Source organism: Camelina sativa, chromosome 17, assembly GCF_000633955.1.
Source record: "Camelina sativa cultivar DH55 chromosome 17, Cs, whole genome shotgun sequence".
Lineage (NCBI taxonomy): Eukaryota > Viridiplantae > Streptophyta > Magnoliopsida > Brassicales > Brassicaceae > Camelina > Camelina sativa.
Genome location: NC_025701.1, coordinates 26,735,730 through 26,751,007, shown reverse-complemented (window position 1 = coordinate 26,751,007; position 15,278 = coordinate 26,735,730). Strand labels below are relative to the sequence as shown.

The window sequence follows — 15,278 nt, the reverse complement described above, 5'->3', positions numbered from 1 at the left end:
TTACCCTCCCCAGATACTCAAGAGGAGTTTACTCATACAAACACCCCTCCAATAGTATCTACAATCCAACCAAAGGCCACATGTGAAGCCAGCAAGCGAGGACGAGGCCGACCTCCCAACCAAAAACAAACCGGGAAACCGAACCAAATTCTTCGTGGCGCAAAACACACAGAAAAGAAACTTTACTGAAAGCTCTCCACGTAAGTCCCCCACACCAACTAGTACCTCCAAATCTGACCCCTCAAAGTCAAACCAGAAGAAAAGAAGTAAATCATCTGCAGGAGTAGTGCAAGGTAATGGTCAAGCACAAGGTGACTGCAGCTTTTAACTGGCAGAGAAACGTCTGGTCTCTCAAGACCTCCCCGAAAAAAAAACTTCTTCTCTAGAAAGCTGCCCAGAATGCTCTCCCGGTGGGGGCGAATCTCCAACATCGCAACATCACTGATTCAGCCAGATGTCCACATTGTAACGAGGAGGAATCTACCCTCCATATATTCTTCAAGTGCCCTTATGCGAAGCTTATCTGGTCTCGTGCACCTTTTAACCTTCAAGTATCCGCGGAAGAGTTCACCTCCATGGAGGATGGAATTACAAAGACAAATAGACTCATCAGCCTACCTCCAACAAGCATCAGACTAGGTCCTTTATCCCCATGGATCCTCTGGTCGATATGGACCTCCCGTAACCAACTTATTTTCAATAAAAACGAATCACGGCTGAGGAATCCCTGCATCTCGCCATGGCAAGGGCCAAAGAATGGCAGAATGCATAGTCTCCCAGCTCAAAATCTGATCGACCTTCCAAACCCGCTGCCCCTTACCGAATCCCACGTGATACCTTTAAGTGCTCCACAGATGCCTCCTTGAAGGACAATGGAACATCGGGTCTCGGCTGTGTTCTCAAAGATCCGTACGACCTAATCAAAATCTGAGGGGCAACAACTGCTAATCATGTTGGCTCACCGCTGATGGACGAAGCGTTGACAACTCTTGCTGTTGTTGGAGTTGCAATCGAATCGAACATCAGATCTATCTCTTTCGCTTCCGACTCGCAATCTCTAGTCCAAGCCCTAAACCAGAAGATCCGGTTAAATGAACTTCACGGAACTCTCCATGATGTCCTTGTTCTATTTGCAAAATTTGATTTCTGCTCTTTCACTTATATTTTTTCGCAATCAGAATCTTCAAGCAGATGCTATGATTAAGAAGGATTTTCACCTTCCTTGTACGCTACCTTAAGTTTCAATTAAGTATTTCGTATTTTGACCCAAAAAAAAAAACGATTAGGCTTACCCATATTATATAGTTAAGAGCTACAAATAAAGTAAAACCTCTATAAATTAACAATGCTTGGACAATAACATTGTATGGATTGGACAATTTATTTTTAAGATTATGGTTTTAAATGGTATTAAGATATGGTATATATATACATGAGACTTTATAGCCTCGATATGCTTTTATTCCTACTTAAAACAAAAAAATTACCAAAGAGAAAATGGGGAAGACAAAAAAAAAAGAGTGCCAAATACTCCACAACCCATGTATTGCGTGAGCCAACATCTAGTAATAAATAATAGGAAAACACTAAAAAAAAACTCTTTAGGAATTCCATTTTGCATTTCTAAGGAGTCTTTTCTCTTTCCTTAAAACAAAGAAAAATAGAATACTACTAATCCATAGAAATGCAAGACTCCTTAACAATGAAAATGAGGGTTAAGTCTTTTTGGAACTCAGCAAGATAGCTAATCTTGATCCTTTGAAAAAAGATATTATTTTCCGCTTTGCTAGAGCACGAACTGGAGTCAAAAATTAGTATTTTATCATATATACTTTACTAGTTAAATTAAAAAAAAAAGTAAACTAACAATCGCTCCCAGACACGACTATCGAGGAGACTTTTCCATCTAAGTTTTCCGGCGCCGGTGAGGCTTCTGCTCGCCGGCGTCGGGATCTGCTCGCCTCTCTCCTGCTCGACAATTCCTTGTTCTCTTTAGTCCGATCTTTTTTAAGCTTTTTCCCCATTTGTTTCCCCTTTTTAACTCTTTTCAAAACCCAATAAAATTTATCTCTGATCTACACCAAGACCACCGTATTCTCCCACTGATCTATCACGTACAGAAGAGTATCTCTTCGCAAATCTCAGGGAACATGGTTAACCACCTCTTACTTTGACAATCTCTTATGAAACTAGGATTTTCCCCAGTGGACCTAGATTTCTTCGTCAACTCAAACCGAGACCACCGGCTGCTCCTACCGACCTCTCACTCACCGGAGTTGCCTTCTCCGCCATCTTCGGAATGCCTCTTGTATTGTTCTTGTTTTGTTTCAAATTTTGGCTCTTGCTCCTTCTCTGCACTTGTAACGACTTTACATTTTGATTGAATGAAGCAAAGGGTTNTCAAAATTTAAAAAAAAAAAAAAAAAAAAAAAAAAAACTTTACTAGTTAAATTTATACTTGTATACCTAATAACTACACCAGGCTACATTTTTGTTTTTAACTTTCAATGGTTGGATAGAAGAAACAATTTGTCTTGAAGACTGTACCACAATGAAAAATAAAAATTTTAGAAATATCATTAATACATTATTTCTACTTCAAAACGTGAAGGGTTGTCACATTTGTATATCTCAAAATTTAAATTCAAAAAGGAAGATATTAATAATAGTTACGACTTAGAGTCGAGCATGCAAGCTTCTTTCAGAAAATATGAAATACTAATAAATCTTAAATGATTTGAATTTTATTATGATTTTCAGTGATATTGGTTTTAATGATTTCTTGTAAAACCATCCCAATTCTCACCTACTACTATGAGATTTATGGGATGTACTCAATCAAACACTTTAACTGATTTATGTAAAAATAACAAATCATGTAATATTCAATCATATATTTAAAAAAATGAAATGATATCCAATATTATTGAATTAGGGATTTGAAAAATTATTTTAAAATCTATTTTTATTTAAAACACTTTGTCGATTTGGTTTTTAATGATTTTAAAGGACTTAAGTGAATTCGAGAGGATTCCCCTAGTAAAAAAAAATATAAAAATCTAAATTTTAAGGTTATAGGTAGTTTAAAAGGATAAATCATAACATCTTTCCTAGAATCATCAAAAACATATTTAAAAGTCATTAAAAATCAAATCATTATAAATATTTGACGGAATAAAACCCCTTTAATTTATGTACTTTTAACTAAAGAGATTTTTTACAATCCCTTGAAGTCAATAAAAATGCAATCCTCAAAATGTTTTCAATAATTATGGATTTTAAGATATATTTTCAAATCACTGGTTTAGTAACATTGAATAACATAAGATTTGTTTTTTTTATATAAGCTATTTTAACACAAATCACTTTGGTATACACCCCCCTTAAAAATATATTGTTGAATACAGCTCCCTTTAGTCTACTAATCTCAGTCAGTATATAAGATTTGAATATTGACTCTATCTAATCTAGTCTCAACAAGCACCTAAACGGCCACGTGGAAAGAGCAGATTTCTTTTGCTATGACCTCAAGTCCTGAAGTCTAAAACTCTATAAATACTTCACCTTCAATCCAAATTAAAACCAAATCAAATCATAAAAAAAAATAAATAAATAAACATAACCAAAATATTTTTAAAATGGCAATCACCAAAGTGAGAAGAAGCTTGTTGGTTTCGATGGTGATGGTGTTCTTCTTCAACGTTCATCATCTTCAAGTTATGAGTTCTCCACATAAGGAGGAAAAGAGCTGTACAAATAAGGATAGGAAACTATTGGAGTTTCCATTGAATTTGGAGTATCTTGAAGCTGAATTTTTCTTGTTCGGAGCATTGGGATTTGGCCTTGATAAAGTTGCACCTAATTTAACGATGGGAGGGCCAAGTCCTCTTGGAGCTCAGAAAGCTAATCTTGATCCTTTGACAAGAGATGTTATTTTGCAGTTTGCTTGGCAAGAGGTTGGCCACTTGAGGTACAATGATTATATTTGTATATATAGTGTAGTTAATTATGACTGTACAGTGTTGTTTTCATAGATTTGAGAATTGAGATTCTTTAATTTAATTTATCATGTATATATATCGCATTGACATCATCTCCAAAAAAACTTAAACTTGGCAGGGCAATCAAGAAAAGGGTGAAAGGATTTGCCAGACCACAACTTGATTTGAGTAAAGAATCATTTGCTAATGTGATGGATAAAGCATTTGGAAAAAAATTTGTGCCACCATTCAATCCTTATGCCAATTCTTACAATTACCTCATTGCTTCATATTTGGTCCCTTATGTTGGTCTCACCGGCTACGTTGGCGCTAACCCTAAACTGAAATGTCCATCCTCAAGAAAGGTAACAAATCTAGACAAAAAAAAAAATCTTTTATTAATTGGTATAATCTCATCTTACAACAACAAACTAAGGTTTTTGGAATATATTTAAAAAACCACATTGTAAAGTAAACAAGACAACAAGGTCTACTCGACATAAATTAGGAATAGATTTAAATAACCTTTTTCATAGGAATCTTTCACAAAATTATCAACTAATCAGAATGATTCTTTATTAGACCATGATATTTGATTCGCCAAATACATCATTATTGTATATTCTTTCATAGTTTAGGCTTTTATAAAATTGACTAACGTGTTATTACATCAGTATGTGTTTAGAGATATTCTATCGATTTTGAGGTAAAGATTTCATAAAATACACATTATTATCTTTAATTCTGAGTTATTTTTTTTTATTTTTACAGTGAAAGTTCTCTTTACGAGTTATGACTATAATTTCATCTAATTACAAAAGATGTTAATAATTCAAATTGTTATATTGAAAAAACAAAGTAATAGAACCACAGTTTACAGTAGAGATAAGTTCATTCTTAATTGATTTTTAAAAAAATATCATCATGTATACATCATATTTCGCAACCTCTATTTCAGTTAGTAGCAGGACTTTTGGGAGTAGAATCAGGCCAGGACGCAGTGATAAGAGCAATGTTAAATGCTCGGGCTTCAAAAATAGTACATCCTTATAATATCACGGTCGCAGCCTTCACGAATAAGATCTCAGAGTTAAGGAACAAATTGGGAAAAACAGGACTAAAAGATGAGGGATTGATGGTGCGTAAGGCCGATGGCGCAGAAGGAAAAGTGATTGGAAATGTATTGGCGGGTGATGAGTCATCTCTCTCTTACGATAGAACACCTGAGGAGATTCTACGAATTGTGTATGGAAGTGGAAATGAGAGTATTCCTGGTGGATTTTATCCTAAAGGAGCTAATGGAGATATAGCTAAGTTGTATTACTGATGGAGGGCCGGCTCAAAGTTTATGTAGACCCAGTGCTATTTTATGAAATACACCCAAATATATATAAAAAAAAAATTAACATGCAAAATTTTTTTTTTGGATCCTGGACTCTGTGCTCTTGCACCTCCAGCACATGTGCTAAGCCGGGCCTTGGTAGCTGGAGTTTAATTTCCTTTGGAATTATAGGAAAGATTACAAAATAATAGTGGTCGTATTAATTTAATACATGTGAGAATAAAATTTTCAAAATTAAAATGTTTGAAAAATTCAGTCTGTTAGTGTTATTATCATTTTTGAAGATGTTCAAGTCTCTAATACTTTTCAATAGTACATACACACATGTCAACTAATGTTTATAGTGATTGCATATTACTTCACGGTTGTGAACTTGATCTGAAATCCAAATCCAAATTAATCAATTATATATAACTTAAGGGGACCTATATCCACATAAACAAGGTGTGGTAGGAATCTACATGATATTCATATGTGAACATGACTTTTTGTATATCCATCCATGTAATTGTCGGCAACAACAAAAAGCAAATCATGCCACTTCGAGAACTTGTGTATGGTACTAATATCTTACTCTACTTTTGCCATGTAACGTAGACTTCTTGCGATTCCTACGTTCTAAACACGATGACCATTGCTCTTCACATAGAATTAAGTCTGGTTGAGATGATCTTATTATGAAAAGATTTGAATACCTTAGTGTTTTGAACTCTACTCTAAATTAGAAGAGATACACAAAATGTAAAAGAAAGCTCTAAAGAAAGAGCATTAGAAACTACAGGTAAATTGTTGGAGAAACATTCATTGGTTATTGATTCACTAAAAAAAGGTACAAAAAAGAAAAAGAAAAAACAGCAATGCATAAAAAAAAAAAAAAGAGCCCTACTTAAAACTTAAAAACTACTCTCGTTGCTCCATAATAAACTTACATAAACCTCAACCAATGATTCAAATCTCACAACACCCAAATTTTTTTTAAAAAGAAAACATAAAAGCTCTCTCTGGTTTCATTGTGTTGTCTTTATCAGATTTGAATACTACCTCTTTGGAGGTCTCTCATCATCGTCATCACTACTATCATCTTCATCTTCTTCAGGACCTCTCTTCCGCTTTGGAGGAGCAGCCTCTGATTTCCCAGCACCACCCGAATGATCGTTCTCATCGTCATCTCCTTCATCAATATCCTCTTCAACACCATTCTCTTCTGGCTCAAAATCACTTGCATCCTCCTCATCTTCAGCTCTACCAACTGGCCTCACTAAGTACTCTGTTCCAAGATCCGCCTACACAAATCCCATAAGACAAAACCAAAACATAAACACCATCTCAGTTTCAAACCTTAAAACCAAACTTTACTAAATCAAACAACAGTTTCTACTATCAGAAACAAGAAGAACTCAGATCAGTACCACAAAGGTATAGACTTAGAAAGATGAACATGGAAACCTAAATTCTTAACACTTTCTAATCTGATTTGAGTAAAGAGAAAGAAACAAAACATAAACTATAATCAAAACCCACTTTTTTATTCAGGGTAAGAAAGCATAAACCCTAATTTGGGGATAAAACAGAACAATTTCTAATTACAGTGAGATAAAAAATTTGCAGGAAAAGTTCAAAGATTCTGTTAATAGGTGTCTAGGTTAAACAGATCCAGCCTTCAAACAGAGGATTCAAAACTATTGAAGCATATATATAAAACCCTAGATCTACAATTTTCATCTCAGAGACAAAAACCCTTAATCAATTGAAACAAATCCAATAAAATTGATTAAAATTTTTCAAAAATTGATACCTCATCTTCAGCATCTTCATCCTCATCATCATCATCGTCATCATCATCATCATCATCATCATCATCATCATCGTCATCTCCGTTTCCATCTTCATCACCTTCCTCATCTTCATCTTCCGCTGATTGTACAGGAGGACCAGCTAAAGACTGCAAAACCTGAATATCATCATCGTCATCCTCATCTTCTTCCTCATCATCATCATCATCGTCGTCATCATCTCCTTCACTTCCATCTTCTTCACCTTCGTCGTCGTCGCTACCTCCTTCACCACCGGCTTTAACTTGTTCTTCTTCATCACTATCGTCGTCGCTTAGAACTTGAATCTCAGGCTCTTCTTTGTCTTTGAAGTCCTTACCATCAGTCATCTTTCTACGAAGAAGCGAAGTTTACAAGATTTTTCCCGAGAAAATAATTCGATTTTCCTGGAGAATTTTTAGAGAAGGAGAAGAAAGAGAAAGGGTTAGAGAAGGTTCGACTCATGAGCTTGAAGCAGTACCGTCTTTGAGATTAGATCTGAACCGTTGAATGTTAATTTCACGAGGATTGATGACGTGGATTGTGATCCGACGGTTTAGATGAGAGAACAATGTGGTTTTGATGAGTAAGGGTAAAAAGATGCCTCAAGAACCACAGCGGCGGGCCAAACCTGAATTAAAATAAAATAATTCATTATTTCTTTTTTAGGATCACTCACACGTGCGGCTTGTGCGAATAATTAATTAAAACCACTTTTATTTTTTATTTTCTCTCTCAATCGAATATTCTAGTTTCTAAACGTAGGTAAATTAAATGAGACCCAATATGCTGTATAATTAAGGCCCAATATCATATACTTAAACAATAGATTTGATAATTTGGATATTGGGTTTGATACAAAATGTAAAAAACACAAAACTTTCTTTAAAACACATTTTTATAATTTGGATAGTTTTTTTTTTGTTAAAAGGCATAAATTATAATTTGGATAGTTTCTTTCGTAACTTTAAACAATACTAATGGAGTAATGGAAAAACTGATTTTGCTGAATGTAATTGGTTTAAAAGTTAAACTCTAAAACATCAATTTATAAAGAACAAAAGAAGGTAATATACGGATCACATTCTCTTCTTTTTGTTTTTTTGTTAGGAATGTTGTCGTGTGTGAGAAAGAGAGAAAATATAAAATCGGTACAAGTACAACTATGAATGCTTGACCTGGAGAGTTGTAGCTTTAACTACTTCAAACACTTGAGCACCACAGTTTAATGACATAACGACAGTATCTATATATACATTTTCAGAAACATTTATAGAATAAATCCTGGATTTCCAACTTATTTATAACCCTGCCACTGTCTTTAATACCTTCTATTACAATTATTCTTCTTGGGTCACATGATTTGTTGATTACAAAAAACAATTGGGCCAAGCCCAGCCTCTATCGAAAGTTGTAACACTATACAGAACACGATTATACCTTCTCCTCTCACCCGTTTATTCTTAACAATTAAATGAGAAAGATTTTCTTGCCTTACAATCTTCTCCAAGAATTCTGTTTAAACTGCTTGATTTCCAAAAATCTGCTCCAACAATTACGCTACTCATATATCAATCAACCTAAACAAAATTAAATTTAAAATATAACATATCCCCTAAAGATTCCATAAAAAACCAGAAAACAAGATTTTCTCTCTAATTATCGTCTCATCATATCTTCTTGATATCTTCACAAAAATTATTCTATGACCTAATCGGTTCTTTATAAATAATACCCACCTAAACGAAAATTAAACATAAGCAAACACATCAAAACATCACTCACATTATGGCTGCTACCTTTGCTTTCTTGAAAGACGTTCGCCCCTACAAAACCTCATGGAGGGCTCAAGTCAAGGTCATCCATTCATGGCGTCTAAATGGTGGTGAAACACTTGAGTTGGTGTTGTCAGACTCGATGGTAAGGTCTACTGTTTACGTTTTCGAAACATACAATTATTTTTTATTACTAATGCATCTTATGTCTTTCATTGATGCAGAGTAAAAAGATTCATGCATCTGTGAAGAAGGAATTGCTAAACAAATATGTCAATAGACTTCCTATTGGTAACTGGGTTTTCATTGAGACATTTGCACTCAGCTATGCAACTGGTCAATTCAGACCAACCACGCATCTGTACAAGATGTCATTTACCAATGGAACTATGGTCATGGACAGTGACCCTGTTTCTGATGCTAGCTTCCTTACCTTAACTAAGATCAAATAAATGATGAATATAAATAAGGTGGGTCAAACCGGAGCAAAAGAAACAGTTATATAAGATCAGATAAAGAAGCACAGTTTTTGTTTTAACTTGATTTTTGCTCTAACCTTATTCCAACTACCAACTTGAAATCGTCCTCGAGAGATCGTTAGATATAACTCTGGAAGTTGAACTTTAACAGTAGGGCCAAATGAGCCTGAATCAAAACAGTATTAGTAGTATCACATATCAAGATTGTGAGAGAAGAAAATGGAAAGATACAAAACTATCAAACTCACAGAGATGAATCCATGACGCAGAGTGAAGTACTCGGTTCTTCTCACATATACAAATAACTGCCTTAGTAAGCATCCCTGTAACCAAAAGAGCAAAAATCAATCAAATGAGGAAAGTTTTGATGCATTTTTATAAGAGATGAAGATTGAGAGAAATGGTATCTTTACGACGTAAAAGAAGAAAGTAATGGTTGTCCAGAAACTTATATGTTCTCTCACAAAAGAAGTCTCATGAGTGAGTCTAAGTCTTGAATGATCTACACCACACAAAACAAATGCCAGTCTGTAAAATTAGAACAAAACATTCAAAAGAGAATCTTTTTTTTTTTTTTTTTTTTGAGCAAATCATTCAAAAGAGAATCTTATGAAACAAAGTACCAATAGAAAACTCATAGTCAATAATGCGTGACATAATATTTCTTTCTCCCACAGTCAGAACATCCACGAATCTGCCACAACAGCCAATCCAAAATATTGTTTAATTCACTCAATCAAACACATTTGCATATCAGAAATAGATTTTATCGCATACCTTGAGTCTGCTAAGCATCATGGTGATTAAACTATAGAAGATATGAGAGATGGCGAAGAAGAACACCAAGATGTAAATTTGGTGCAAGCCTTTGAATGTTATGAGTGGGTCGTCATTCGAGTTCCTCATATTCACCAAAAAAAATCACAAAATTAGGACAAACATAAATTTCAATATAAACCTCAATATTTGACTATGTAAACATGAATTGAAAAAAAAAATCAAAAACGATTTAGATTCAGATTCAGATTCTAACCTACATATAGAAGACCCATATTCGTTTGTAGATTTTCAAGCTCTACTAAAACGCTGGAATCAGACATAAAAGAAGAAGATTAGCAGGAATCGTAACAATTTTTGAGCTATTATCAGAAATAGAAATAATTGATCAGAATCTAAACATTGTTTACGAGATTACCTCACTTATCAATTGAAGAAGACATCGGTAAGTCGATTAATCTCGATAAATGATGGATCTTACTCTGGGTTTTCATAATTGGAAAATATATGTTGTCTGATCCATCATCTTCTGAATCTGATCTATGTTGTCAAATCGACTTTTCTCTCGAGACAACCATTTTTTTTTTGTTTTACGTTTTTCTTTTGTTGTTGCCTTTTTTTTTTTCTGGCCATAATAAATTGTTGTCGGTAAATGTTTACAATCTCTGAATGGGCCTGGACATTAATAAAACCCATCAAGTTTAATTGTTTGGATTAAAGTATTCTGGTCCATTATTATTTTCTTTAATGATTGACAAAAAACAATTCAACAAATATTGCAAAATATAACAGATATTTATATGAACAAAAAAAAATAATTCCCACAAATAAAAATTGGATGTCAAATTAAGGTCAACTCATCTATTTATTTTAAACAACAGTATCAAAATTATATTTAATATACATTATAAATACAAATACAAAATACAAAAAAATCAAAATTAAACTAATAGTTAATCCAATGGAATCATATGACCAACAATATTATATTCACCCATTAACCTGCGGTCGCAAAATCGATACAGACAATCAAAATTACACAATATATTAGATTTTATAAATTTTAAAACTTAAAAATATAAAACAAATTATTTACATATATAGACAAATAAATTATTCATTTATTTTATGTGTTTTTAAACAGAAAAAATTGATCCGCGGTGTACCGCAGGTATAAATATAGTTCATAATTGAAAATGGGAAGTTAAAAAGTGAAAAACAACGCTCAGAAGGGAGTCTAATTAATAACAAATGCCGTTATAAACGCTAGCTCACAATATGTTATAGAACTTATATAGCTAACGCAATTTTGGCCTAACGTTTTCATTGCTCAACTCTATTTAGAATTATAGTTACAGTATATTTTATTCCATCCAAATTTCAAGTCTGCTTTATTATATCTCTCAATATATTTCTTAGCTATTTTATTGAAATGGTTTCCCAAANAATCAAAATTAAACTAATAGTTAATCCAATGGAATCATATGACCAACAATATTATATTCACCCATTAACCTGCGGTCGCAAAATCGATACAGACAATCAAAATTACACAATATATTAGATTTTATAAATTTTAAAACTTAAAAATATAAAACAAATTATTTACATATATAGACAAATAAATTATTCATTTATTTTATGTGTTTTTAAACAGAAAAAATTGATCCGCGGTGTACCGCGGATATAAATCTAGTTCTTTACATTTTTTGAAACTAATAGCTATTATGAAATTTTTAGCCAAAAAGGAAAATTATCCAATGGATGTTTTATGTTATCTAAATTGAGAAGTTAAAAAAATGCCCTTTTCACAAACTATTTTTTTTTAAATAAATTTTCTACAAATATTATCGAAAATGTTTCTAAAATTTTGATATCTATTTAAATAGATATGTAACAATATAAAAATCATAAAAAATGCACAGTTTACATTTATATATGAATATAATATTATAAGTAGTGTATAAATATTTCTTAAAAACTTTATAAATATTTTGTAATACTTTTTAAAATCTTTGTAAAACCTTATAAAATCTTATAAACCCTTACAAATTCTCTACTTTAAAAAGAGTCTCCATCATAAATTTACAAATTTAGAGTATTTTATTTTTGGCAATGACACATTAATTAAAATAAAACTCCATGATTAAAGTAAAAAATTAGAAATAATAACAGATTTTTTTAAAAAATAAATAAATAAAAAAACAAACACAGTACTAGGGTATTCTAAAAAAAATCTCTATCTAAATCCATTCCCCACCATCAATGCATCAGCTATATTTCATTTAGGGGAAAAATAGTGGACATGAGTTGATTGATACACTCAATTACATTTCCTTCAGCTTATTTTCCACTCATTTATTTAAAGGAAAGGGCTAACATTTGCATCCGTTGATTTAAAAAATAAATAAAACCTTGAGCTACAAATATCTCTTTACTTCACCAGACACCTGGAAATGTTGAGTCTGCACTATAAATTGTGATGTATTTGTATACTATGTTACTTTAACTGTTTCGTTAAATCCAAAAACAAAAGTTGGCAAACTAAGGAGTACTACATATCTCTCGATATGGACTAAAAGATGTCCATTTCAATTCAACGAATTATTTATGGAAAACAGCTTGAATAAGTGTTGATGTCCAGATCGGTCACAATTAGAATGTTTTAGTTCGGTTAAAAGAGGTCGAAGTTCTTTTCTATTTAATCGGTGCCGAATCACAAAAAATGGGTTACAACACAACTTAGACGAGTTACAAGAATGAACGGGAATAATGGACGAGCTACAAGCTCGTCGACTCTTGCTAGACGGGTTAAAACTTTGTACTTGCTGTACCAATTCTCTGCCTTTTTCTGCAATCCTCTTCTCCAAAGGCCGTACGCTTGTACTTATAGGGAATCATGTCGGTTCCTCTATTTAAAAGACCATAATATCCCTCCTTCCTTAGGAGGTTTATATTGGGCTTTTCCTGGACCAGGTTTCTTGTTAGGGTGAGGATCTACCCCTAACAGTAGTCCCCCCCCTTCGCCTTTAGTTCGCAGTCTTTAGGCGAAGGACCGTTTGTGAGAAGACGAAGGGTCGCTTCCGAGGTGGTGAATCTTCGGACAAGGATTGAGAAAACGAAAGGTCGCGCGTGAGAAAACAGTTTTCGATGTTTGAGGTCGAATCATTATGCGCGGCGCTTGACGCGCGTGAAGTCTGGAAGTTGTATCGTCATCGAGCGCGTGCTGTAATGATTGCGTCTCTAGATCCTTCCTTCTTCTCCTATAAATACCACCCCTCCTCTTCTTTCATTATCATCTTATCAAGTTTTTGGTGCTCTCATCGTTCAGGTACTCTCCCTTCTTATTATCTCGTCGTTATTTTGCTTGTTAGTGTTTCGCACTTTTCGTTATGAATTCCCCCCGATCCATGTCTCCCGACCCTTCCGCCGAGAGTCATCTTCGGCAAGCCACTTCTTCTGAATCCGATGGTTCCGCTAGGCCTGCTCGTCGTAGGGCTCGTTCTCGGAGTTCTTCTGATTCGTCGTCGGCGGGTTCTGACATAGCTCTGTATGAAGAAACCCAGCATCGTCTTTTTTCTGAGACGGCCGTTTCCAGCTCGTCGGGACTCCCCTGCAGGATCCCCTCTCTAATCGACAAGCCATTAACCGATGACCCGTCTTCTCCCAAAATGAGCGACGTCCCTCTGCCGACTGAGAATATTTTCTCTCACATGCGTCGATCGACGCTGGATATTGACGAGGCCGTTGAAGCGGTTCGTATTGGGAAGTTAACCGTTAAACCTAATATTTTGATCCTGACTCCAGCTCAACGTCCCTGGGACCCTTCTTTTCTGATGACGTATTTCGCTCGTCGTAAGGCGGCCATTTCTCAATTTGCCTCAGCAACCTTTCGAAACGCCATGGGTCTTTTGATTATGGCCGAAGCCGCAGGAATCAAGCTCACTTGTGATCATTTGGAGGAGCTGACAAGTCTGAACCCGTCGAATCGGACAAAAACTCTTGGGCTTTATTATCTGGCTTCGTCGAAGAAGATGACTCTGGTCGAAGGTGCCAAAGGAAAAACGTATAATTTGAAAGGCTCGTATTTCTTTCTAGAAGTTGTCCTGGGGGTTCTTGAGGATCCGTCCATTCCTTTGTTTTCTGGGTGGAACCCTTCACCCGGTAGCCGACCGTTCCTGCTTGATTACTTCTGTCTTTTGCTGGTATTTGGTTTCAGTTAACCCTTCTCTTTTTTTTTTTGTAGTTGTTATTCCAAGGTGTTTGCTTCCATATCCTTCTTCTTTCCAAGCTGAGATCGACGCGATCAAGGTCTTCTGCCCTTACGTTTGGCCGGGTACCGAATCAAAGAGAGGTCGTCCGAGAAAAGCACCAGCTCTCTCGAGAAAGAAAGGTAGTCCTTGTGTGCGATTTATCTTACCTTTTTTTATGCTTTTGATCTGACACTGTTTTTGTCGTCCCTTACTTTAGCCGGAACAATGGGCAAACTGAATATGAATGTCCCCAACGCATCTGCTCGTTACCGCCGAGCGTCAGAACCGTCCTCTCTTCCTCGTTCGACTCCCTAACCAGATGCTCGTCCTGCTGCCTCTTACTCAGGCGCCAGTTCGACCAAGAAGGTTCCTTCTCGATCTCATCAGTCGTCTGATACTCCATCGAAACAGCTCTCTAACCCTCTTCCCTCAAATCGCCACATTGGGTCTGCCGAGACACTTCCGAGGAGGAAGGTGGACGAGGCTTCTGGCCGTGATACTGAGGTTACAAAAGGTCCTCAGAAGAGGAAGGAGGGCGCAGACCAAGAGCGATCTGACCCGCCAAAGAAACTGAAGACGTCTGATTTCAGCTGGAGTTTTTCCCACACTTCTGGGGCTCGTCCTTTCCCGGACGACTCTTCAGCTTGCGCCGAGCTTTTTCAGAAGATTCATTTCGGAGCCGGTCGCATTCTTCCTGCTGAGAAGATGAAGGAAGCTCATGCGATTGTTGACGTTGCTCAGGCCTCCTTTGAGGTTCGTTCGTTCAGCCGATTCGGTCCTTAGCCCTTTTTCGCTCATTTTTTTTTGTTCTCATCCCCCCTTCCTTTTTTTAAGAAATAGCTTATTGCCCGAACCAATCAC

General features: G+C 35.2%; 2 protein-coding genes and 1 long non-coding RNA gene across 8 annotated transcripts; 1 reads left to right on the top strand and 2 right to left on the bottom strand.

Moving 5' to 3' along the window:
• LOC104758088 (desiccation-related protein PCC13-62-like) lies at window positions 3,596-5,365 on the top strand. The gene is made up of 3 exons (XM_010480899.2): window positions 3,596-3,970; window positions 4,120-4,345; window positions 4,939-5,365. Exons 1-3 carry the CDS (start codon window positions 3,639-3,641, stop codon window positions 5,305-5,307), a joined length of 927 nt encoding a protein of 308 aa, XP_010479201.1. The 5' UTR covers window positions 3,596-3,638; the 3' UTR covers window positions 5,308-5,365.
• LOC104758087 (acidic leucine-rich nuclear phosphoprotein 32-related protein-like) lies at window positions 6,109-7,610 on the bottom strand. The gene is made up of 2 exons (XM_010480898.2): window positions 7,118-7,610; window positions 6,109-6,605 (listed from the first exon to the last, which is right to left on the bottom strand). Exons 1-2 carry the CDS (start codon window positions 7,481-7,483, stop codon window positions 6,360-6,362), a joined length of 612 nt encoding a protein of 203 aa, XP_010479200.1. The 5' UTR covers window positions 7,484-7,610; the 3' UTR covers window positions 6,109-6,359.
• On the bottom strand, window positions 8,391-10,786 carry LOC104758086. Of its 6 annotated transcripts, none has more exons than XR_762618.2 (9): window positions 10,583-10,786; window positions 10,421-10,473; window positions 10,165-10,288; window positions 10,011-10,081; window positions 9,801-9,889; window positions 9,636-9,710; window positions 9,465-9,553; window positions 8,919-9,346; window positions 8,391-8,713 (listed from the first exon to the last, which is right to left on the bottom strand). It is a non-coding gene; the product is annotated as an uncharacterized LOC104758086 (long non-coding RNA). The 6 variants fall into 6 exon arrangements; XR_762619.2 differs by having other exon boundaries at window positions 8,919-9,063; XR_002036368.1 differs by having other exon boundaries at window positions 8,919-9,553; window positions 9,801-9,915.